Raw genomic sequence first — 26,342 nt, 5'->3', positions numbered from 1 at the left:
ACATTCTGAATGCACTGTGATATATTATAACATATTATATATTGTTATTTAATAAACACATATTTTACATTATAAATTATACTTTATATGATCTAAATTTATAAATATGTGTTATATATTTCTAATGATAAAAATATAATTATTATTTTGTCCAGTAGATGGCAGAATCTTTCTTCTAATGGCATGTGTTCTCATCTGGCAAGTGTGCCCAGAGTCAGAAGTGTATTTGTAGTGTGAAGTGCATTGATTCATCTCACAGTGACAAACACAGATATGGACGTATACTTTATTTCACAAATGAAAGGCAAGATTGCGACTTCTGGACTGAGGAAAACTTTAACCTTTAGAAAAGGCTAAACTCAGTCTGCCATGGCCAAGACGATTGTTCGGGAGTCATGCATATGCATGGAGGAAATTAGTTAAGGATGTTAGACATAAAGACATCATACACTTCACGCACAAACATTGTTATATCTAGGATTTTGCTCTCTGGTTTCATCAACACTGTCATTAACATTCAAAGTCTCATTAAATGATTTAAGTGTAGTTGTAAAGTGCAACAGTCCTCACAAGGGAACATTGTTTAAGGCAAGATAAACTGTAGCTTCCTACCTTTTCCACCGTGTTAAAAGTTAAGAGGGTTTGGGTTTAAAACTGGGTTTTGTGTGAAAGCATTATTTGAGAAAATCCTCTAATCAGGTTTTTTTTTCTTCTTTACTTTAATTAGGACCTAAGTGTTCTACATGAGACACCGAGGAGCTGAAAAACTGGCAATAAGTATATGTTTAAGGTTTCGTAATTACTTAACAATAACCCTGTGATGGTCACAGCTCTGTCTGAACAGAAACAGTCAAAGTCTGATACAGAAGTGAAATCAGGGCAGCTATTTATTTCCCTAAAGAACGACCTCGCCAAAAACAAACTTATATAAAATGGAGGCTTCACTGCAGAGAGATGCGGTCTTTTTTAGGACAACATACCAGCTGCAATGTGTTATAATTAATGAGGTGAACTGCATGCGTGGGTCATACTGCATCCCAAAATTGAAATGAAAATCTTCATAGAGAAAAGGAAGCCTATTTTGGTACAATTAAGATTTTGTGCACCGTTTACTTCACATTATTTTCCGTAAATTCTCATCATCCTCATTACTATACACACACACATATACATATATATATATATCTATAGAGAGAGAGCGAGGGGTATATATATATATATATATATATATATATATATATATATATATATGGGTGCACATAGTTTCGCATTTTTGCAATGCATAAGTCAAAATATATTCTGAATATATATAATATTTTTTAAAGGCACAAAAAAATGCACAGTATTTCTTGCATTACACTAAGAACAACTTTATTTGTTTTGTATTGCAGTAAAAAGAATGTGCTTTAATTTGAAAAAAAAAAAAAAGTCCTTACTTGTCATTAAAATAATGTAACAATACACAAAACCTTAAGTGTGCTAAAATAGACTTCTTTTTCCTCTAATTTAATTGGGGTCAAATATGTCTTGTTGGGCTTTGTGGGACATACCCAAGAGCTAGTTTTGGTTATTCTGTGTAGGACCTGTGTTACAGTGAATGAAACTGGGACATGGCCAAGGACACGTAGTTTTGTGTTAATGTTTAGGTTTTGGTCTGTTATTTTTGTGTACTAGCATGTGCCAGTCTGTACCTGAGGCCTGTCATGAAGAGGGTGGACGTGGGATGTCACATGAAACATAAATCCCCCAAACACACAAACACACACTTTAAAACAGAGACCAAAAACAGATTCACACACACCAGCTACATCCAATGATGTCTGTGACCTGAAATCAAGCTTAATAAATACAACCAAAAGGATGAGAATAAATATCTTGCTGTTTCAGTCCTCGTCAGGTTCTCTCGTCTGCGGTGATGTCACTTCCTCTTCCGAGTCCTCATAGGTGCATTCCTGCATGTGTGTGAACGTATGCGAGCGCGCTGCTACCTGGGCGGCCAGGGCGGAGCTGAAACTGATCGCTTCTGAGCCGTGCAGTTCTGTCAGTCTGTCAATCACAGAGAGGGTGGGCACTCTGGGTGTGAGCGGGTGTGTCCCATCATGCCCCTCGTCTATAAGCCCGTCTGATTGGAAGAGCTGTGTTTCCTCCGCAGTCTCATCTCTGGTATCTTTAGCTGCCCCAGTTACATCAGAATCTCCACAGCAAAACTCAGTCACAGAATCTCGCTCTCTTTCCGCCCCACTCAGAGTCTCAGTCTGCGGTTCACATTCATCCTCCTCTCCTTGTTGGGAGACATGGTTTTCCACGGTAGGCATGGACTCTGCTGAAATATGCGGTTCTAAAGAGTTTGTGTCCGTTTTTGATGTGTCCTTAGCAAATGGAGCCAGCGCGGCTAGAAGGACAAAAAAGACAAGTATTTTTTCTAAGCTACACGTAAGTTTGAAATAAAAAAAAAAGTTACATTACAGACGGTCAATATGATAAAGTAAGTTTGCATCGAAACAAGCAAAAAACAAACAAAAGCTACACTAACTCAAGTTTATTTTAAATATAATTTATCAAACTAAATTTGTATGTTTTCATTTACGATAACTGAAATAAAAAAAAAAAACATAGCAAAGTGAAAAAAAGCAAAACAAAACAAAAAAACTAAACCAAACAAAAACCAAACAACAAACAAAAACAAAACCAAATAAACACACACACAAAAAAGTAATAACATGAATAATGAAAAACAAAAATAAAAAACAAAAAGTACTTGAAGTACTAAAATTACTAAAACAGATTAAAAAATAACCAACTAAACTAGATTTGAAACCAGCTAAGCAAATCAGTTCAGACAATTCATTTCAATAAACAAAAAAAAAAGAATAAAAAAGGCCAAAAGCATGTAAAATTACTAAAACGGAAAATATTAAATTTATTAAAATATTAAATAATATTAAAAACCTCATTCAAAATAATAAACACTATAATAGTATACAGTATACATAATGATAAAATAACACTGTTGAAAAAAGTTAGTATACATTTTTCTCACAACAAAGAAGTTGGCAAAAAACGTTTGTTTGTTTTATTTGTTTGTTGCTTTACCAGTTTATTAAAATGAACTGTCTGGACTGATCCGCTTGGTTAGCATTTGTCTAATTAGCATTATTGTCCAAGAAAAATATAAACATCTTAAATATTTACATTTAGTCATTTAGTAGACTCTTTTATCCAAAGCAAAATACAAAATATTGAATTATATCATAGTACATTTTTTATCCCCCACTGAAATGGACTGTTGTAAGAACTAAAGTAGAACCAGCCGACTCACTTAAACTCAAAACAAGTACTTCTGGGAAAGAAAACTACTCAAATATTGTGTTTGTGCATGTCGTACCTTGATCACTGAACAGCAGAAGCTTGCGCTTGTCTCTCTCTCCATCTGATGTTCGGATTCCCAGGACAGATTTCAGCTCGAGTAAAACACGTCTGGACTCCTCACGTTCATGTCGCTGGCGCTCCTGTTCCCATGGCGACAGCATGTCCGTGACCCCTCTCCACTCCGTCTCAGAGTCCGAGTCCGAGACATATGCCTCCAGTTCCTGGCCAAGAAAAGCATCTTTTTTTTAATCCCAGCTAAGTTAATACCAACAACATTGTTAATTGTTTACGCATCTCTCTGCAGTTTTGCTAATAACAACAACACTTCAATCTTAGCAGTTTGTTTGCTGTGAAATCCTTTGTGAGATATGAAGGCGGAAAAATGTTGATGACAACAATAACAAGCATTAACTTACAAACAATAAACAAGTGAACTAGATTTGGACAAAAATATAAGTGGTGCTTGTCTGTCATGCCGAAATGTAATACTTGCATGCCTCAATGATAAATAATAATTTAATTATACATTATTAAGTAAATCTTGTTTAAAATGCATGTGAAGCAAAAATAAACACATTTTCAATTCTCCTTACCTTTATGCTAGTGTATATTTCCTAATTAATATTCTTACCATGTTTAAACAAATATTTTAAGGTAGTTTTTTAAGGTAGCTTTTAATTAAGTTTTTTTTTTTTAATGAACTGATAAATTCATATGCTTCTTTGGGAGTTGCATCGCCTGAATTAATGTTGCCTTTTTTTTAGAAAATATGTAAATTTGGCATATTTTATTGTTTTATTTATATAAAACAATAAAATATGCCAAATTACTTAATTAAAATGCTTAATTTCATTACTCTTTTTTTTTTTTTTTTTTTAATTACTATGATATCAGGACAGCCATGCAAAAAAAAAAAAAAAAAAAGTATATATATTGTATTATATATATAGATATATATATATATATAGATATATATATATATTATATATATATATATAAATTAGGGCTGTCAAATGATTAATCACGATTAATCACATCCAAAAATAAAAGTTTTGTTACATAATATATGTATGTGTACAGGGTATATTTATTATGTATATATAAATACACACACATAAATTATATATTTAGAAAATATTTACATGTATATACATTTATATATTCATATTCTTATATTTTATATTATATATAAATATATTTAATATATAAACGGTAAACATATTCTTCTTAAATATATACATGCATGTGTGTGTATTTATATATACATAATAAATATACACAGTATACACACATATATTATGTAAACAAAAATTTTATTTTGGATTTGACAGCCCTAATATATATATATATATATATAGATATATAGTATATATATATATATATATATAAAGATAGAAAAAATATTCTTATATATATATATATATATATATATATATATATAGAATCTTGCCTTAAACACTACTAATAATACAGATGCTAATATTTCTCTCAAGCTTAAAAGTACACAGACAGACCTGTTCCTCTGGGATGGGGTCTCTGTCCTGTATGTGTGTAAAGGGGGCAGGAGGAGGGGGATCTGGGGCAGCGGTTTCCTCTGGCTGATCTGAACTCTCTGTGGAACACACACAAATACACAGCATCCTGTTAATGTGTGTCTCCTTACAGCAAATGACAGGACAGATTCAGTTTCTACGTGAATCAAATGTGGCTTGTTGTGGTATTGTTATTCATCGTGATATTACGGCCAAACACTGGCAGTTATTATAAACCCGTTTATCCATTACTGGGTCTTGTGCTAAGTAATTAAGTTATTCAGCTAAAAATAGCTGCTGTTGTTTGGCATCCACATGCAGATGTGCAAAATTACATCAAACAACTGCACAGCTGAACTTTGACCTTCCTCCATTAAAAGCAGCAGCCCGAGGAGGGTCTGGGCATCACATTGACTTCACCTACTTGTGCATTGTTCTGTAAGGGACGTCACCCACCCCATCCCTCTCTCCATGTCCTTTTTTACCCTCCTACTTCCCTAAAGCTCCCTAAAATAACCGAAGGGAGGGAAATCAGTCGAATAAGGAACTCTAAAAATATCCCAAGACACACTCTGTTACCAGAGAAACACACAAAGGCTGACACACCTATTATATGATGAGGACATCATTTCGAGAGCTCATAGACACTGGCCATACTTCCATGTGGCAAAGCTCTCTGCAATCATTGATTTTGATTGATCAACTGGTTTCTGCAGTGAAATGTTTTTCTATAATAACTGCATTAATACCAGCTGACTGTACAAAATCACTTATAATATCCTTTCTATTGTCTTTTATACCCATTTATGGTGCCAGGATTTGTGACACTGTCAAGAATATTAAAACTACAATAAAAGAAAAGATTCAGCTTTTTATAAAACTATTAAATTAAACTAGGCTACTAATAATTAAGATTAAGAGTCTTATGCTAATCAAGGCTGCATTTATTTGATCAAAAATACAGTAAAACAGTAATATTATGAAATATTATCACAACTAGAAACACAAAAACAAATTTAATGTAATTTATTCTTGTGATGATTCAGAAATCATTCTATTGTGCTGATTTGCTGCGAATCTATTAATAACAGTTCTTATTATTATCAATTTTGAAAACGGCTTAATATTTTGGTGGAAACTGTGATACATTTTTTTCAGGGTTCCTTGATGAATAGAAACTCAAAAGAACAGCAATCATCTAAAATAGAAATCTTTTGTAACCTTAGAAATGTCTTAAATGTCACTTTTGATCAATTTAATGGCTCCTTAATAAAAGTATTAAAGGAATAGTTCATCCAAAAATGTTGAACACGAAAGAAGATATTTTATAAGAAACAAACAGTTGTTGGTCCCCATTGGCTTCCACAGTAGGGATAAAAATACTATTGAAGTCAATGGGGATCATCATCTGTTCAATTACCAGCATTCTGCAAAATATCTTCTTCTATGTTCAACATAAGAAAGAAACTCATAAAGGTTTGGATCGACATGACGGTGACTAAATAATGACAAAATTTTTATTTTTGGGTGAACTATCTTTTTAACTTATTATTAGTATCAATTGTTTCTCACAAAAAAAAGCATAAAGATCTGGAATATCATTTCAGTAAGTACATAATGATAATGAAATTTTAATTTCTGGGTGGACTACTCCTGTAAAAGGGACATTTAGCCTGATTGTACCCCAGTAATTATGATTTTTTACATTTTAAGCCATTTAAAATGTCTCAAATTTTATTTAGGTGCCATTTCTTAGGACTATACTAAATTATAACTAAACTAACTTAAAAAAAAACAAAAAACGCTCTAAAACACAATTAAAAACAGATTAGCACTGTGTAACAAAACAGTCATTCATTCAAATTCCAAAGCAGTGTGCAGTGATTGGTTGAGAGGATGACCTCTGACCTGGACAGCTGGAGACTCGGCGTAGCATGCGGTCGACCTGCGCGAGTGTGTCGTCCCAGCAGCAGGTGCTGGCCTGCATGTGAGGCTTCAGCAGCTGCAGACGCTCCTTCAGCTCCTGATAGCCCGCACACGTCATCTCCTCTGTCTCCTTAGCAACCATTAACTTTTCCAGATCATCCTCAAGAATGATGACCCTATGAGAAGACAAACAAAACAAACAAAAAAATTAGGTGCATCAGCTTTTTCTACAGCAAAATAACCAGGGTGTTAAACTGGCACAGTTTGTGAATATACAATAAATAAATAAAAACTTATTTTAATATATATATATATATATATATTTAGAGTAAATCAACTGACATTTAGTCAAATCTTATTTTTTTAGTGAACTTTTAATTATTATTTTTTTATTTTTTTAGAAATGTATTAATTTCAGCAGTTTTTGGTGATTTAAAGGGTTAGTTCACCCCAAAATGAAAATTCTGTCATTCATTTCTCACCCTCATGTCATTTCAAACCCGTAAGATTATTGGACATAATCAGTGTTCGGGGGGAAAGCGCGTGCATGAACGTAATCAGCGTTTTTTGCGCTTAGGGGAAAGCATGTGTATGCATTGTGATACTTTCCAAAATAACGGAAGACGGTAAATTGGGGAGAAGAACTGTTAAATAAAGTTATTATTTTTGTTTTCTTTGTGCACAAAAAGTATTCTTATACCTTCGTAAAATTGAAGTTGAGCCACTGATGTCACATGGACTGTTTTACCGATATATCCTTGCTACATTTCTGGGTCTGGGAACATTACAGTTGTGTTGCTGTCTATGGAGGATCAGAAAGCTCTCGGATTTCATCAAAAATATCTTAATTTGTTTTCCCGAAGATGAACAAAGGTCTTACGGGTTTGGAGCGACACGAGGATGAGTAATTAATGACAGAATTTTCATTTTGGGGTGAACTAACTCTTTAAAACAACACAAGGCTGTAAAAAAAAAAAAGTAAATAAATAAAACAAAAAAAAACAATAAACCCTAAGAAGTACATACTCGTTTAAGAGTGTTTTCAGGTGAAGTTGTAAACTGCGGACAGACGTGTGCAGAGAATTGAGCTCTCGACACTTTTGCTGAGCACGTCCATTTCTTTCTGAGGGCAGCGACTGGTGCTGCGTTTCAAAGTAGCGATGGAAATCAAAGCTGCGCTGAAGGTCTCCGAGGCAAGCGGCCAGCGTGCGATGGAGAGCGTCAGTAATCAACGGGACGCTGCTGTACGTGAGGGGGCTGGGCCTGGAGTCTAGCTCCTCCCTCCCTGGAGACAATAACAGAGCTAACCGCCGGAAAAACTCTGAGCTCTGCCCGACCCACAACTGGAACAACATCTGCAAAACAATCAAAGGTTACTGAAGAGAATGATGTGCATTTATGTCAACAATAGCGGCTGGGCAATACCCTATATTGAATTTTTACAGTACAGTCGCAATGGCTATGAATGTTGTAATATTAATGTGTCTTTTATTTGACTATTAGGTGTGGAATAGTGCCTCTTTCCTTGCATCTTCTTAACTCAAAAATAGCAGGTAAGGGCTAAAGATTGTGAACAATGATTTTATTTCTTTCAAATGGTCAAATTCAATGATTTAATCCAAATAATTAATTCTGCATCATCAATGGACAACTTTCACAAAAGTCCCAGAATGCCATTTCATGTGCTTGAAGTGTTTCATGAAAAATATGTAAATTGGTAAATACCGGTATTTATTCAACTGAATTTATATAATACAATATTAATATAAACAACTTTTTGAATAAATAAATTATAAAATACACACACACACAAATATATGTTTATATATATATATATATTATATATATATATATAATATATATATATATATATAATATATATATATATATATCTACACACACACACTAATATTATTATTATTATTTTTTTTTTTTATAAAACTTGTGCCTCTTCTTTTAAAATAAATTTTTACTTTGATTTACTTATCTACTTGATAACAGTTGTTGTTTGGTATAAATTAGTGCTGTCAAACAATTAATCCAAAAAACATATTAACGTATTAAAACATATTTATTATATTATAACATATTTCTCTTAAATATATACATGCATGTGTTTGTATTTATATATACATAAATATGCACAGTATACATTACACACACATTGTGTAAACAAAAACTTTTATTTTGGATGCGATTAATCATTTGACAGCACTAGAATAGCATAAAAAAAATCAGTATCTCTACAAATAAATATTGTGTAACTGATAAAAAACCATTTTTTAACGTTTCACGAAAAATATAAGTAGGTAAATATTGTTTTTTATTGTTATAATGTGAACAAACAAACAATTCAACAAATGCCTTGGGGAGAATACATTTTTTTTTTCACCAAAAAAAAAAGTTAAATATCAAGATTTATTTACAGATGAATATTATGATCATCATCATACCTAAGTACTGTCAAAACACTAACAAATATAAAAAAAAAAAAATTCCAGGAATTCAGCTATAGCGCTCAGCTCTATTTATTCAACAGTGTAAGTTTCTGTACCTTGAGTGCAGGCAGACTGTAATCACTGGTCAGTTCTTGTGCCTGATCGTCAGATAGATGCTCCACCCCCAGACCGAGACCAAGCTCTCTGATTGGCACGGTGGACACAAAATTTGACACATTCAAAATCCCAGATCATTCAGCGGAAATGTAAAACACAGTCAAGGATTCGACCAAGTGATTTAAAAGTTCAGAAATCATATTGTAAAAGCTGTTGATCACAAATGATGTAGTTAGATCAGGATATGACTTGAGCATGACGCATGTGGCGAGGCGAGAGGCTCGGAATGCGCAGCGAAGACTCTGATAGGCCGCCTTCCGTAGACCAATCAGCTGCTGGCTGCGAAGCAGCCCCGCCCTGTTAAAGGGACAGGCGCCACTCACCCTGTCGAGTAAACTTGACAAGTGAAACGTGATCCAACTGTGCAGACGTCCGAGAACCATCAGGGCAGACACACATCACAAACAACACATAATACAAGACTAACACTATGTAACAACGTAACACACAGAACACAAAAGTAACACAAATAATGACAAACTAGTTCAAACGTTTGGGTCAGTAAGATTTTTTTAAAATGCTTTTTGAAAGAATAATTTCAATTTAAATTTTCTATTTGAATATATATTTAAAATGTAATTTATTGCTGTTAAAGTTTCAGCATCGTTACTCCAGTCTTCAGTGTCACATGATCTTCAGAAATCATTCTAATATGCCGCTCAAGAAACATTTCTAATTATCAATGTTAAAAACACTTGTGCTGCTCATGCTACACTATTTGTAAAAATTTAGAACAGCACTGATTTGAAATATATTTTTTTGTAAGTGTAAAAATCTTTACTGCAACTTTTTTATCAATTTAATGCATGCTTGCTAGACAAAAGACTGAATTTCTTTAAAGTGATAAATCACACTTAACCTAAACATTTGAACTGCAATATTACTAATAATAATTACACTTACTATATCTAGTGAAAGACAAATTACACTCAACATGCACACCACATAACTAAATTATTAAATCTATATCTAAACATGTTCACAAATACACATAACAGGTATTCATTTATATAGAGGACATAAGCCCATGCCAGTAACCCGCATGCATTATACTTACATTTCTAAAATTTTACTTATATTTCTAAAAAAAATTAAAAATTAAAAAAAAGTTATGCTAAATGTTTATATAGCATGCCAAGTTAGTAGTCCTGCAGTTTAAAGGGATACTTCATCCCAAAATGAAAATTTTGTCAGTAATCACGTACCCCCATGTTGTTCCAAACCTGTAAAAGCTCCGTTCATCTTCAGAACACAATTTAAGGTATTTTGGATGAAAACCTGGAGCCTTGAGACTGTCCCATAGACTGGCAAATAATATCACCGTATGCTGTGTATGCTCTTCTGTATCATCCGCGTCACAAGGATGCGCTGTTTTCTTTCAAATCAAAGCTAAATACACGTAGAAACACGTAAATACACATAGAAGCCATTATTGTGGCGCGGATGATACAGAAGAGCATATACAGCATACTGTGATATGGAGAGACACAGAGGAGACTGTTGACAAAGGAATTGTTGAATAAAGTCGTTATTTTTGTTTTCTTCACTTACAAAAAGTGTTCCCCGTCACTTCATATAACCCAGATTGTGCGTCTGATGGCAGATGGAGTATTCTGACGACGACTTTCATACCTTTTCTGGACCTTGACACTGTTATTTACTAGACAGTCAATGGGACAGTCACAATCCTCCCGGTTTTCATCCAAAATATCTTAAATTGTGTTCCGAAGACGAACGGAGCTTTTACGGGTTTGGAACGACATGGGGGTAAGTGATTAATGACAAAATTTTCATTTTGGGGTGGAGTATCCCTTTAACAGCTCAAAATTACTAATTCTAAATACTGAAAATTAGAAGTGAATCAAGCTCATATTTCCACTCAAAATGAGAAACATTCAAAACTGTGAGCCGCTTCTCCAAATCACCAGAAATAATAACACATTTGAGAAAAAAAGGCACCAATTAAGTCAAATAATCCACATATCATTCCCTACAGGAATACAGTTAAAAAATTTAAAGATGAAGTGTGTAATATTTTGTTAAAATACTTTCTCCTATCCCAGATTCATTTCCAGACTAAAGTGGACTATAACTGTGCCATTCATAAGGTGAGGTTAACCAGCATTTTGCTCAGCTGGTTTGAGCGACTATAAACAGGAGTGTTTAGGAAAAGAGTTACAGTTTCACAGAAAGAACACACTTCAGCTTTAAACAACTGCAAAACTGTCTAGTACAAAACGGATGCAGAAATAATCAATGATTTTCATGCAGAAAACGAAATCTCACAAAAATGAAAAACACTGCAACTAGTCTAATTTTGTAAACAATGCTCATTTCCGCCACTAAAAGAAAAATATTAAAAAAGGTATTTACAACTTGTCTGACGACATCTCAAAATTGCGAAAAATCTCACAGTTTTGTCTTTTTTCTTCTTAGTTCCAAGTTTATAAATTGTAAACACGTAATTGAGAGTTTATATCTCACAATTTAAATTTTTTCTCCGAATTCGGAGTTTATATCTCACAATTTTAACATTTTACCAGAATGTAAGTTTGTATCTCACAACTAGTTCTACATTTCACAATTCTGACTTTCTCATAATTATGAGTATACATCTAGTTGTTGTAAAATCACAATTCTGAGACAAAAATTCAGAACAGTGAGTTTACATGTAGAATACTGTTCAGAAATCAGAATTCAGAGAAAAAATTTTTTTTGTAAGAAAAAAACTCAAAAAACTCAGAAAAAAAAGATCTTAAACTATAGAAATAAAAAATATAAAACACAAAATCATAAAATACAAAATAAAATTGTTTTAAAAAAAAAAATTTATTTTAAGATAGAAACTGATAGTTGTGAGAAAAAAAAGGTCAGAATGGGATATTAAATTGCAATTACCTTTTCTAATATTATATATTTTCTGATTCTGTGTCGGAAATAAGCTTCCATACATAACACCACACAAACAAACATAAAATAAGACCAGAGGTGGACAAAGTACATAATTCCATTACTTGAGTGAAAGTACAGATACTGCTGGTCAATTATTACTCCATTACAAGTTAAAGTTGTAAAGACAGATTTTTACTTAAGTAAAAGTACAGAAGTACTTGCTTTTAAAAGTACCAAAAGTAAATTTCCTTTTTTATGTCAATGCAGTTTACTTATTGTTGTATGCAATACCTTATGCCTCTGAAAAAACTTAAAGGGGTCATTGGATGCCCATTTTCAAAAAGTTGATATGATTCTTTAGGGTCTTAATGAAAAGTCTGTAACATAGTTTGGTTAAAATTTCTCAACGATAGTGTAAAACAACACCTTTATTACCCTGTCAAAAACAGCTCTATTCAGTAGGGGTGCACGATAAATATCGGCCGATAATTAATGCGCATCTCATCAGTAAAGCTGGTTCTCTAATCATGCACCTGATGGAATTTACAGATGATTACAGAACCGGCTTTACAGTCTTGTAGCATTTTCCTTTAAATGTTAATGAGCTTTAAAGTGTTACCAATATCACATTTGCAACTGGCCAGTGTTTAAAAAATGTGGGAAAAATCACTTCATGTAGCCCTACAAGAGAAATTACTGATAGACTGTCTAAAAAAAAAAAGTAACGTTTTAGAGAAGAAGAAGAAAAAAATCACCCACTGACTTTTAAAGCTGCTACACAGTACGACTTTCTACTTTGAGGACCTTGATAGAAATGTAGAGGAGTGAAAAGAATGAAATTTGTCTTTCAAATGTAGTGAAGTTAAAGTAATAAGTTTCCAGAAAAAAAATAATACTCAAGTAAATGTACTTCATTATTGTCCACCTCTGATAAGATGTGACTAACTAAAGTGTTTGGGGTCTGTGTGTGTGTGTTTATGTGGTTCATGAGGACACAACCTATGTCCCTGTAATTTAAAAGGCTTTAAAAAACAAACTAAATTGTGCTTTTTGAAAATCTAAAAATGCACAAAGTTTCCTGTGAGGGGTAGGTAAGTGTAGTTCAATAGAAAATACAGTTCGTACAGTATAAGAACCATTACGCCTATGGAGAGTCCCCATAAACCACCAATACCAACATACGTGTGTGTGTGTGATGACACTTACAGGGTGAAACCTCGTGAGATGACTTCTGTCTCCTGTATGAGGCGCAGTGACTTGCGAGAGAGACTGGTCAGCGCTCGGCTGTTGTTCACCAAACCCTCCAGCTGGACGGCCAGAGACTGAACGCGCCGCTGTAGAACGGCCTTACGCCACAGAGACAGACCACGACACGCACACGTAACACACACCAGGACAACGCACAGCCACAGAGCCTGCTCGTGGTCAGGGTACGAAAAACACACGCCGAGCAAGACAGCTAGCAGCCCGACCAAAACCGACACATCCCTGTAACACAGAAACACATCAGTAACATATCAAGCTGATAGTGTTAAAGAGATAGTTCACCCCAAAATGAACATTCTGTCATTAATTACTGACATTCATGTTGTTCCTTCATGCATTTTTAGAACACAAATTAAGATATTTTTGATGAAATCCGAGAGCTCTCTGATTCTCCATAGACAGCAACACAACTGAATGTTCCCAGGTCCAGAAACATCGCAAGGATATGGGTAAAATAGTCCATGTATCATCAGTAGCTCAACCGCAATTTTACGAAGCTACAAGAATACTTTTTGTGCACAAAGAAAACAAAAATAACAACTTTATTCAACAAGTCTTCTCCTTCAAATCATGTCTGCAGTGGAGTATCACAATGCATGTGCTTGCTTCTGCTTCATGTAAACAACACATGCGCATGATGTGGAAGCAAGCCCATGCGTCGTGATACTCTCACGCTGCTGCAGAAAGGATGAGGAGGAGAATAATTGTCAGTATACATTTTATTATATACTATATATTATTTTTGTTTTCTTTGCACACAAAAAGCATTCTCGTAGCTTCGTAAAATTACGATTGAACCCCTGATGTCACATGGACTATTTTACCGGTGACTCCTTACTACGTTTCTAGACCTGGGAACATTTCGGTTGTGTTGCTGTCTATGGAGAATCAGAGAGCTCTTGGATTTCATCAAAAATATCTTAATTTGCGTTCCGAAGATGAATGAAGGTCTTACGGGTTTGGAACATCATGAGGGTGAGTAATTGTAATTTTTGGGTGAACTATCCCTTAAAGGTGTTTTTGTTGGTATTGACGTAGGTGTGTACCGTATGGAGGGTGGCGAGAGGTAGCGTGGCGCTGGCACAGAAGTGCTGGCACTGGGGCAGACGGTATCAGTGGAGCCCAGAGAGAGCACGCTCGGATCCAAGAGCTCGATCAGCTCAACATCCTCCTGCAACAGCACATCCTGAGATAACAGACAGCGCAGGGAATACTGGCGGAAGGCAGCGTCCTGCGGGAAAACAAACACAGATGAATACACAGCAAATCAATCTAATTATCGGATCATTTCAATGCCTTGCAGCAGTAATGGGTTTCTGTACTGTAATGCACAACAAGATCTTGGTCTCTGGATCTTAGTTTTATCAAATTGATTTTGAAATAATTAGTTTAGATTAGTATCAGTTAGATTAAGCAAACTCTATGGAGAGGGGATCAGTTATTATGATTTGTGAAAAAAAGGCAAGTAAAACCAAAAAATGTATTATTTTTAACAAAACACACTATTATTTGGCATTTACATTTAAAATAATTAAAAAAAAACATACAATAAAATAAGTTTTATTTCTAAAATTTTATATTATTTCTAAAATATATTATATATATATATATATATATATATATATATATATATATATATATATACACACACACACACACACAACACTATATATATATATATAATACATACACACATATACACACACACACATATATATATATATATATAGTACGACCAAAAAGTTTGGAAACATTTTTACTATTTTTAATGTTTTTGAAAGAAGTTTATTCTTCTTGCTCATCAAGCCTGCATTTATTTGATCAAAAATACAGAAAAAAAAAATGTTATATTGTGATACTATATTATTACAATTTAAAAATAATTGTTTTTAAATTTATTATACTTTTAAATTATATTTCTGTGATGCAAAGCTGAATTTTTTAGGATCATTATCACATGATCCTTCAGAAAATCATTCTAATATGATGATTCATTATCAAAGTTGGAAACAGTTCTGCTGCTTAATATTTTTTCAGAACATGTGATACTTTTTTAGGATACTTTGATGAATAAAAAGTAAAAAAAATAATAATAAAAAAAAGAAGCTTTTTTTTAAATATAAATATTTTGTAATAACAATATACACTACTGGTCAGTAATTTGGGGTCAGTAATTTTTTTTTCTTTCTTTTTTTTTAAATAAAATCAATACTTTTATTCAGCAAGGATGTGTTAAATTGATAAAAAGTCATAGTAAAGAAAATATATTATTAGAATATATATTATTAGAATTATTATTATTTTTTTGAATAAATGCAGTTCTTTTTAACCTTTTATTCATCAAATATATTAGACAGCAGAACTGTTTCCAACACTCATAATAAATCAGAATATTAGAATGATTTCTAAATGATCATGTGATAGACTGGATGTTTACATGTGACACTGAAGGCTGGAGTAATGATGCTGAAAATTCAGCTTTGCATCACAGGAATAAATTATTTTTTTTAAGTATATTCAAATTCAAAACTATTATTTTAAGTTGTAATAATATATCACAATATTACTGTTTTTTCTGTATTTTTGATCAAATAAATGCAGGCTTGATGAGCAGAAGAAACTTCTTTCAAAAACATTAAAAATGTAATGTTAATGTAATGTTTCCAAACTTTTGGTCTGTACTGTATATACACACACACATATACATACACACACACACATATATACACACACACACACACACACACACATACATACATATATATATATATATATATATATATAAAACTTAAATAGCATTTTTTAAAAGCCCTTGTCAATTCAGTAACAACTTGCCAAATACATTTACAATTATTTTCAATTAAATAGATTTATATGTTTAAGAATGTAGTTAAACAAAAATTATATTTTCTATATTTAACAACAAAGTTATATTTAATAGTTTTATACTTAATTTTAAATAAATAGTTCAAGTGCCTTTTCTTTTATTTTAATTCATTCATATTAGCATTTTTCACCCATAAAAAAATTAGAAACATTTATTTTTTTTCAGCTGCAAACAGTTAATTTTTGAATGTTCAAAAATAAAGGATTACCACCCCTACCAAATAATTTTGTTCACTAGCTGCCAATCTTAACATAAGACAGACTGTGTTAATGATTAATACTATACAGTGATTTTCAAGTTAAAATTGTGCATTGTGCATAACAGTGACTGTTAAATATGTATTTTAGGTATGGGACCTGCATATTTAGAGTTTGGGTATTTCCACTAGAATTTCCACTAGTTTAATTGGTCAAACTCACATAATTTAGATTGGCAAATGGGCTGATTTTCTAAAGCAGATCTGGCAACCCTGCACACCACCAAACAACTATTACCCCCTTAAATATGTATGTGATTATGCATATTTTATACATGACTGAAATCCAGCTGTATGCTGAGCTTCACTCTCACCAGCTGCTGCTCCTGCCAGTGGGTGGCGCTGTCCCGACGCAGAGGATTCAGACTGCGCAGAGCCTCAACCAGCCTCCAAACACCACCCTTCTGCAAAAACACACAAATTAAAGCCTAAAGCCTGCTAGACTTCTGAGGAAAACCAACGTAGTTCATGCTATCACTCATCAGAGCAAGTCAAGTAACTGAAGACCAAATAAGTGTTAATATGCCAATATTTCAATGACCTAATGGTTGTCATGGCATAGAAAAGACAATTTCTAAATTCTCTGTGTGGATGGGAGAGAAAGCAAACTAATCTTGCACTCTACCTTTTTTTTTAAATGGAGTGTCTATTTACACTAAGTGCTAATAGCCCGCCTTGTTGGCAAAGGCTATGTACACTAACTCCGCCTGCCAACGTCTGATTGGGATAGTCAACACTGAAAAAAGACGCTCATTAAACAGCAGTTTCAGTGGTGTAGATGAAGGTGTGTGCTTTTTGACGCGTTCGACCAGAGTTCGAACCCCGCCTTTTGCCGAACTTTTTTTTCTCCCTTTTCAAATCTAATATACTTTGGAAAAAGGCATTTATTTTCACTAAAAATTAAGGACATAATCAAAAAGTTGAAAATAAAGTATCAGGTAATAAATAGCATAAATAGCAGAAAATCTTGCTGTTTTAATATAGTGTAAATGGAATCTATTGCTATTTGCACTTAGTGTAAATACCATCCATCGTTATTTGTACAGTGCAAATAGCCACCGCGTTTTTTTAGATCCAATAAATAAATAAATAAATATGATGTCCTGCCTTTGTCGAAAAAGTACCTGCCACTAACTGGCAATAACATCATGGTGCATCACTGTGAAAGCTGCACTAATCTACCAATTGTATGGGGTATTTAAAACTAGGGTACATAACTAACAAAATGTAGTCCATTATTGATGCCAAATTACATGACAAAAATAGTTTTTAATAATTGAATCCATTACATCACACATTTTAGGTAATATAAGACTACTTTTTGATTACTTTTAGATTGCTCTTACACTAAGTTGTTTATCAATTGCCTTGAAAAGGATCATCTTAGTACCATATCAAAATTTATATTTCTTTTGAACTTGCCCTAGCAAATAACCCAAGTACCCTAGCAACCGCATAGCAACACCTTAGCAACCACCCCAGGCACCCTAACAACCACCCAGCAACACCCTAGCAACCAACCAAATACCTTAGCAAAATTTCTAAGCCATATGAACTAATTTAAGCTTCCATTCTATCTAATATTTAGAATCTATCTATAACTATCTTTCTATAACTATATAAATACCTATCTGTCTATCTATCTGACTGTATAGCCTTCAAAACATTCAAGCTTTAAGCTTTAAAACCACTTTAAACTTCAAACTGTTTCAGACTGAAAACTGTCAAACTATTAAAACATTAAAACAATTAAGTTTTAAGTTTTTGGTCAGGCTTTCTCAAGCCAACTTAAAGTTTGTCTTGACAACCCTTCTTCTAGTTTGTTTATCACATTGATCTTAATAGGATCATCTTAGCACCATATCAAAAGATTTCCATTTCTTTTTAAATTCACAAAAAAAAAACAAACAAAATAAAACAAACTGCATCATGGTTTTCACAAAAATATTAAGCACAACTATTATAAGCATGGATAATATTAAGAATTGTTTCTCGAGCAGCAAATCTTCACATTAGAATGATTTCTGAAGGAACATGTGACACTGAAGACTGGAGAGTAATTAGTAATAGTAATACTATTTCACAATATTACTGTTTTTACTGTACTTTTGATCCAATAAATGTAGCCTTGAAGAGTGTGTTTCATTTACAGCTTTATTAAAAGTACCGGATGCTGGTATGTTTATTACGTCCTCTTGAGTAACAGTCCACAGAGCGATATTGATTCCTGTCTGGGTCATGAACACACAAACCACATGTCTGAGGTTTTTCCCATTTTAGCCTACATACTAAACATCCTCTGGAACCAAGAAAGATAATGGAAATACAAAACATTTAAAGAAACAAACTTCAGATTTGATATCTTGACATGTCAGAACAAATCAGAAAGAAAGTGTCTATAGTTTTGGGAAAGTGCATTCAGCCTCACACACTGAGGAGGTTCTGCCTGCTTTGTCTTCTTTTCTTTCTTCATGTCTTTAGTATTCCGCTGCTGTAGGACTCACATTCTAGATGCTTTGAGTGTGTGTCTGACAGCTAAAGAACAGAAAGAGAAAGACTGTGTGTGTGTGTGTGTGTGTGTGTGTGTGTGTGTGTGTGTGTGTGTGTGTGTGTGTGTGTGTGTGTGTGTGTGTGTGTGTGTGAGAGAGATAGAGAGAGAGACATTGTAGACTGGGAACACAAACAGTGACAGCCTGAACTGTGTAAACTAAAGACAATAATGATGTTCAACGTGGAAACATTCCAAATGAATTCTAAAATAGAGTATAGACACACACAAACAATATTTTGCTCTGCCAAAGGAATGAGCTCTATTTACACACTGAGTGGAATTACAGCACATTCCCAAAAGAGACTGGAAAATTCTACAGTTATTCATCACTTCCTGTTCCTGAGGTGACCATGAAACCGGCCTTCAGTTCCACCAAAAATTAAAGCTTTCAATAAAGCTGTAAAAATAATGGTTTTCTATTTAAATATATATTTTTAGAATGTTATTTATTCCTGTGATCAAACCTAAATGTTTAGCATCATTACTCCAGTCACGTGATTCTTATGAAATCATTCTAATATTCTGATTTGCTGCTCAAAAAACATTTATTTTTATTATTATTATTATTGAAAACAGCTGAGTAGAGTTTTTCAGGTTACTTTGATGAATAGAAAGTTCGGAAGAACAGCATTTATCTGAAATTGAAATATCTTGTAACATTATAAATGTCTTTATCATACTTTTGATCAATTTAAAGCATCCCTGCTGAATAAAAGTATTCATTTCTATATTTCTATTTCGCATTGGATCCGTCTGATTCTAATTGGACCTTTCAGTGTGTGTTTCAAAAGCTGCTGGTTACAAAACACTGTTCAGATTAGCATTTAATCCGCTTCTGTTCATTCAAGCAACGCAGCTCAAGTTTACAAAAATGTTAAGTTTTTCCAAGGATTAAGATCTTTCATTAAACACTGTACAAAACTGTAGTTGCTGTACGGTTAGCGTATTGAAAAGGTAAGTGCCGACACTCACTCTGTGAGAAGGGAGGATATCCTGAGGAAACTGCGCCTCCTCTCCACCAGCGCTTGGCTCCTCCTCCTGAGAAACGGGAGAACATGCCTCAGCAGGGAGATGAGAACATGCCTCAAAATCTGTGTGTCCTAGATCCTGCAAGTACTGGAACAGCGGAGAGTTCTGGAGGGGCCAAAGAGACACAACTCCAAATAAACATGGATCAGTGACAAACGAGGATGTCCAAGATGACAGAAAGGCAAAATGGTTTAAAATCAAAGTTTTTATGGAATTTAATATTTATTAAGGTTTAATAGGTTTAATAAAAAATTGAAAAAATTTCAAAAGAATCAAAAGCCAAGCAAAAAAAAAAAAAAAATTAAATACCATTAAAAAAAAGTAAAAAAAATAAAAAATTTACACATCCTAAACCATTATTTTCAAAAAAAATTTAAAACACTTATTTATTTATTTTTGTGAATGAATATCATAAGGTTTTGTTGAGAATTTTTTTATTCAACTGCCTGACCTAACTTTACCATGTCATAAAAAGGTACAATATTATGATTTTTTTAAAGTGCCCCTATTATGGATTTTTGAAAATGACCTTTCACACAGTGTGTAACACAGCTCTAAGTGAATGAAAACATCCTGCAAAGTTTTAAATCTGAAAGTGCACCGTGTATAAAGTTATTGTCTCTCAAAAGAAAGAGTCGACTCTGAATCATTGAAACGAGTAGTTTTTAAAACGAATCCCAAGCAGTTTCATGTTGACATTAGCATATTGCCCGCCCACTTGTTGGTCTTTTCCGTTGGTGTGAATGAAAACGCAAATCCATTATTTGCCACTAGGTGTGCTTTTGGAAAGCATAAAATAGCGGTTTCCCCGGTAACGCTGTACTCAAAGCAGCACTGCGCTCACAAACGCGGCTTTATCAGGCATTACAGGCAAGATGAAATGAAAATGGGACCAATCACTGCAGTTTAGCATCACGCAAAAGAGGGGTTTGGAAAAATGAATCCTTGAGCGAATCGTTTGGGAGTCATTGAGCAAGTAAGGCACAAATAAATGCATATTATAAGACAACGAAAGTGTTTTTTGACCTTGCATGCATGTCAACCTGTTGTAGGGGACTCCCAAAACCAAAATATTAACCTTTCATTACCCCTAATAGGGGCAATTTAATATATATATATATATATATATATATATAATATATATATATATGATGACTGTATGTTGGCTATACAGTATATGGCTATAACACACTCACTGACCCAACAAAATGTTTTCTATATTTTTGTTTTATATCATGCCCCACCTAAATAAATAAATAAATATTCATTCCTGCAAAACCTTTAAATCACTAATATTTTAAAGGGGTCATGAAATGAGAAACCAAATTTGCCTTGATCTTTTGGAATATAAGAGGTCTTTGTACCATTAAAACGTCCTGCAAGTTTCATAGCTTAAGAGTCGTCCTCCCCTTATAAACGAGCCATTTATTTAATCAAGCTCTAAATACAGCTCGTTCTGGATCCATGGTAAGAAGTGACGTCACGGTGCGAAGTGACGTTCCAAACCATTTGCATATGACCGCCTCCAGCACAGACAACTACGCTCATTTCGTATCGTTGTCGCGCCGCGCGTCTCACAAGTGTTCAGTCGACGGACAGCGAGTGGGTCTGTGTAAAGGAAAATTACAATGCCACGCAGATGTGCTCAAACATATAAGGTTTCATCATTGCAAGAGCCATCACTTCGAATGCATCACCCGCTACTAAACAGTTACGCTCAATCCACAAATGTTCTGGCTGGGGGTGTTAATAATTGATCCATAGGCACTGTCGTTAGCCAATCATAACAGTGGGCGTTTTAACACTGAACTCTTAAAGGGGGAAACAACCCAAAAAAACAGACTGTTTGAATCAAAGGATGAGAAACAGGGTGGGAAAATGTCATAATTCACTACATTTTAAAAGATTTTTAAAAAAAAAACTATAGTAATACTATAATTGCACCTAGGGGACCATAATAATAAAATAAAAAAACCCATGTCATGACCCCTTTAAAACAAAACTTCTACACTGTTTATTTATTTGTTTGTTTGTTTAAAATAATGCCAAAAACAGATTTTTATTCAAGGAACTTCAGAGCACGGGGCAATTGTGCCATCCTGACATTTTTGACAATATTATACAGGTCCTTCTCAAAAAATTAGCATATTGTGAAAAAGTTCATTATTTTCCATAATGTAATGATAAAAATTAAATTTTCATATATTTTAGATTCATTGCACACCAACTGAAATATTTCAGGTCTTTTATTGTTTTAATACTGATGATTTTGGCATACAGCTCATGAAAACCCAAAATTCCTATCTCAAAAAATTTGCATATCATGAAAAGGTTCTCTAAACGAGCTATTAACCTAATCCATCTGAATCAACTAATTAACTCTAAACACCTGCAAAAGATTCCTGAGGCTTTTAAAAACTCCCAGCCTGGTTCATTACTCAAAACCGCAATCATGGGTAAGACTGCCGACCTGACTGCTGTCCAGAAGGCCATCATTGACACCCTCAAGCGAGAGGGTAAGACACAGACAGAGAAAATTTCTGAACGAATAGGCTGTTCCCAGAGTGCTGTATCAAGGCACCTCAGTGGGAAGTCTGTGGGAAGGAAAAAGTGTGGCAAAAAAACGCTGCACAACGAGAAGAGGTGACCGGACCCTGAGGAAGATTGTGGAGAAGGACCGATTCCAGACCTTGGGGGACCTGCGGAAGCAGTGGACTGAGTCTGGAGTAGAAACATCCAGAGCCACCGTGCACAGGCGTGTGCTTTTAAACCAGAAACAGCGGCATGACCTGGGCTACAGAGAAGCAGCACTGGACTGTACTTTTTTCGGATGAAAGCAAATTTTGCATGTCATTTGGAAATCAAGGTGCCAGAGTCTGGAGGAAGACTGGGGAGAAGGAAATGCCAAAATGCCTGAAGTCCAGTGTCAAGTACCCACAGTCAGTGATGGTCTGGGGTGGGTGCCATGTCAGCTGCTGGTGTTGGTCCACTGTGTTTTATCAAGGGCAGGGTCAATGCAGCTAGCTATCAGGAGATTTTGGAGCACTTCATGCTTCCATCTGCTGAAAAGCTTTATGGAGATGAAGATTTCGTTTTCTCAGCACGACCTGGCACCTGCTCACAATGCCAAAACCACTGGTAAATGGTTTACTGACCATGGTATTACTGTGCTCAATTGGCCTGCCAACTCTCCTGACCTGAACCCCATAGAGAATCTGTGGGATATGTGAAGAGAAAGTTGAGAGACGCAAGACCCAACACTCTGGATGAGCTTAAGGCCGCTATCGAAGCATCCTGGGGCCTCCATAACACCTCAGCAGTGCCACAGGCTGATTGCCTCCATGCCACGCCGCATTGAAGCAGTCATTTCTGCAAAACGGATTCCCGACCAAGTATTGAGTGCATAACTGAACATAATTATTTGAAGGTTGACTTTTTTTTTATATTTGTTGTATTAAAAAACACTTTTCTTTTATTGGTCGGATGAAATATGCTAATTTTTTGAGATTTTTTTGGAATTTTGGGTTTTTCATGAGCTGTATGCCAAAATCATCAGTATTAAAACAATAAAAGACCTGAAATATTTCAGTTGGTGTGCAATGAATCTAAAATATATGAAAGTTAATTTTTATCATTACATTATGGAAAATAATGAACTTTTTTACAATATGCTAATTTTTTGAGAAGGACCTGTATATATATATATATATATATATATTATATACATACACAGGTTACAAAAAAATCTAATGTGTAAAAATCAGATGTGTTCCTTAGGTGTAATTATTGCACTGTAATACAAGTTACAGAATGTGTAAAAAAAAATAATAATAATTCTGTTTTCTGTTTGTCAAGTCATTGACCTACATACAATTTAACACATTTCAGCATAGGTTTTCGATTGACATTTGTCATCCAAAGCAGCAGCCATTCTTTTAATGGAGAAAGAGGAAAAAAACACACACACACAAAGAAGAAACATAATTTGATGAACAAGTGAGTGAAAGTAATACAGAGAGGAATGGAGGAGAGAAAAAGAGGGGTCATGATTCCGCTATCTCTCTCAGGAAAGGGCTGTGCTCTCTCTCTCTCTCTGAGGAAGAACACTACAAACAACATCCTTTCCTGCCTTTTTCCTCCCTTACCTCTCGCGTGTCCCTCACTCTTGTCTTGGATCTTCTCAAACGCACCATTGCTCAACAGAGGAAGTAGATCCGACACTCTCAAAGGTCCTGATTCCCAAGCAGAGATCCAGAATCACAGGCACATGTCCACTGCTCACCATTGCCACTGGATTTGAGTTGCTAAAGAGGTTTATAACTCCCATATTCTTATTCGGTCAAATCCTGCTGCCACCCGTCGCGGACTTTGGATCTTTTTGCTCTAAAGCTCATTTGCAGTGAGAGGAACCGGTCGGCGTGTGTTTATTGATGTGAGAGAGCAGCTAAACTGGCCTGCGGTGAAAGACCTGATTTTAGGTCACCAAATGAGAGCAGATCAAGACCACACATGCTTCAGTGCACGAGGCTTTTAATTCAGTTTATAGAGATTAAAGTAAAACAGACAAACGGAAAGTGTCTACAAACCTATGTAGGAGCCTTCCTAAACTGTTCACCATAGTACGGAAACCTGAGGAGCTTTTAGCACCGACAGCATTTGTGGGGCATTTTAATCTCAAAAATTAGTGGGATGCCCTCCTAGACAACATTTTTGGGCATCTTAATCTTAAAGCCTAGTTAGCTGGCAACCTAGACGGTATTAATTAATCTAAAACCTAACGAAATGCCGATTTAGATAACATTTTAAGGCATTAGTGTCTCAAAACCTAGTGACCTGCCTACCTAGTGCTTGACGCGCCTATAAATGCTGTCTAGGTAGTCAGCTCACTATGTTTTGAAGCACTGTCTCTATCCCTGTCCATACAAGATTTATGTTTCCTAACATATGAAAAACAAAGCTAGCCTAGTTTTCAGCGCGGTGTGTGTTTTATTAAACCCAAAGTGCTTGATAAGCAGCTGTAAGTCATGGTAGAGGTGCACAGGGAGGAGTGTTTTATGTGCTAAGTGCAGGCTGCTAACTGCACATCTATCTATCACAGATATTCGAGCAGCTGTTGTGTGCCCGCGTGACGCACGCGTCCGGATCAAACACTCACCTCGAAAACAATTTCTTCATCAAAATCCTCAGTCATAGCTCTCCGCCATATGTGTCCATCAGCTGCGCGTGCTGGGATGGTAGTCGATATGAATTACAGGACGGATCTGTACAGCTTCTGCTGAATGCGCAGAGACACGCCATGACTTGAACTACAATTCCCATGATTCATAGCTCTTCTTCGTCTGTTATTCGACGACGGTTCGCTAAACATGTGCATATCGACATCTACTGGGCTGTTGGTTTTGATTTCTGTGTACAGTGTGAAAGATAAATAATATAGTCGTTATTATGATAACTGTCTTCATTGTTTAGAGTATAATATACTAGAACATTAATTTTTAAAACATGAAAAGTGCTGTTATTATTTGTGGTTAATCGCATCCTAAATAAAAGTTTTTGTTTACATTATATATGTATATATATATATATATATATATATATATATATATATATATATATAGTATAATATGTATGTATGTATGTATGTATGCTCTATATTTATTATGTATATATAAATACACACATATATAATATATATTTGATATAATATATAAAAATATATCACATATAAAAAAAAAAAATATCTTAAAAAAAAAAAAAAAACATGTGTTTGTATTTATATATGCATCATAAATAAACAACAGTACACACACATATATTATGTAAACAAAAACTTTTACAGTTTGTTTAACAATTTAATGTAATGTCTGTGCGATGACCACTTATTTATTTTTCTTTATTCATATTTAAATTGTATTTAAACTCACTGTGAGTTTTGTATTTTATTTGTAAATTGTTTGTATTGTCATATTACAACATGTTTGCAAATTTAAATGTTTTCAATAAAAACACCACTGACCTG

The 26,342-nt window shown here is 34.3% G+C and overlaps 1 protein-coding gene across 1 annotated transcript; it reads right to left on the bottom strand.

The window, feature by feature from the left end:
- Window positions 1-272: 272 nt before the first annotated feature.
- On the bottom strand, window positions 273-25,634 carry LOC109074601 (vezatin-like). The gene is made up of 13 exons (XM_042722304.1): window positions 25,479-25,634; window positions 24,469-24,777; window positions 20,267-20,428; window positions 17,058-17,147; window positions 14,647-14,831; window positions 13,541-13,822; window positions 9,618-9,766; window positions 9,382-9,518; window positions 7,854-8,182; window positions 6,810-7,003; window positions 4,884-4,981; window positions 3,386-3,590; window positions 273-2,392 (listed from the first exon to the last, which is right to left on the bottom strand). Exons 2-13 carry the CDS (start codon window positions 24,514-24,516, stop codon window positions 1,884-1,886), a joined length of 2,388 nt encoding a protein of 795 aa, XP_042578238.1. The 5' UTR covers window positions 24,517-24,777; window positions 25,479-25,634; the 3' UTR covers window positions 273-1,883.
- Window positions 25,635-26,342: the final 708 nt, after the last annotated feature.

Source organism: Cyprinus carpio, chromosome B4 (assembly GCF_018340385.1).
Source record: "Cyprinus carpio isolate SPL01 chromosome B4, ASM1834038v1, whole genome shotgun sequence".
NCBI classification, from domain to species: domain Eukaryota; kingdom Metazoa; phylum Chordata; class Actinopteri; order Cypriniformes; family Cyprinidae; genus Cyprinus; species Cyprinus carpio.
Note: the sequence above shows the minus strand (reverse complement) of the source record. Positions and strands in the feature narration are given on the sequence as shown.

Excerpts from the sequence above, each read along its gene's own strand:
- LOC109074601 (XM_042722304.1), bottom strand. The coding sequence starts at position 24,516 with ATGGTGCGTTTGAGAAGATCCAAGACAAGAGTGAGGGACACGCGAGAG. Across the intron at positions 8,183-9,381 it reads ACAGTCTGCCTGCACTCAAG|ATGTTGTTCCAGTTGTGGGT; the intron begins GTACAGAAACTT and ends ATTGTTTTGCAG. Across the intron at positions 4,982-6,809 it reads CCGAGTCTCCAGCTGTCCAG|AGAGTTCAGATCAGCCAGAG; the intron begins GTCAGAGGTCAT and ends TGTGTTCCACAG.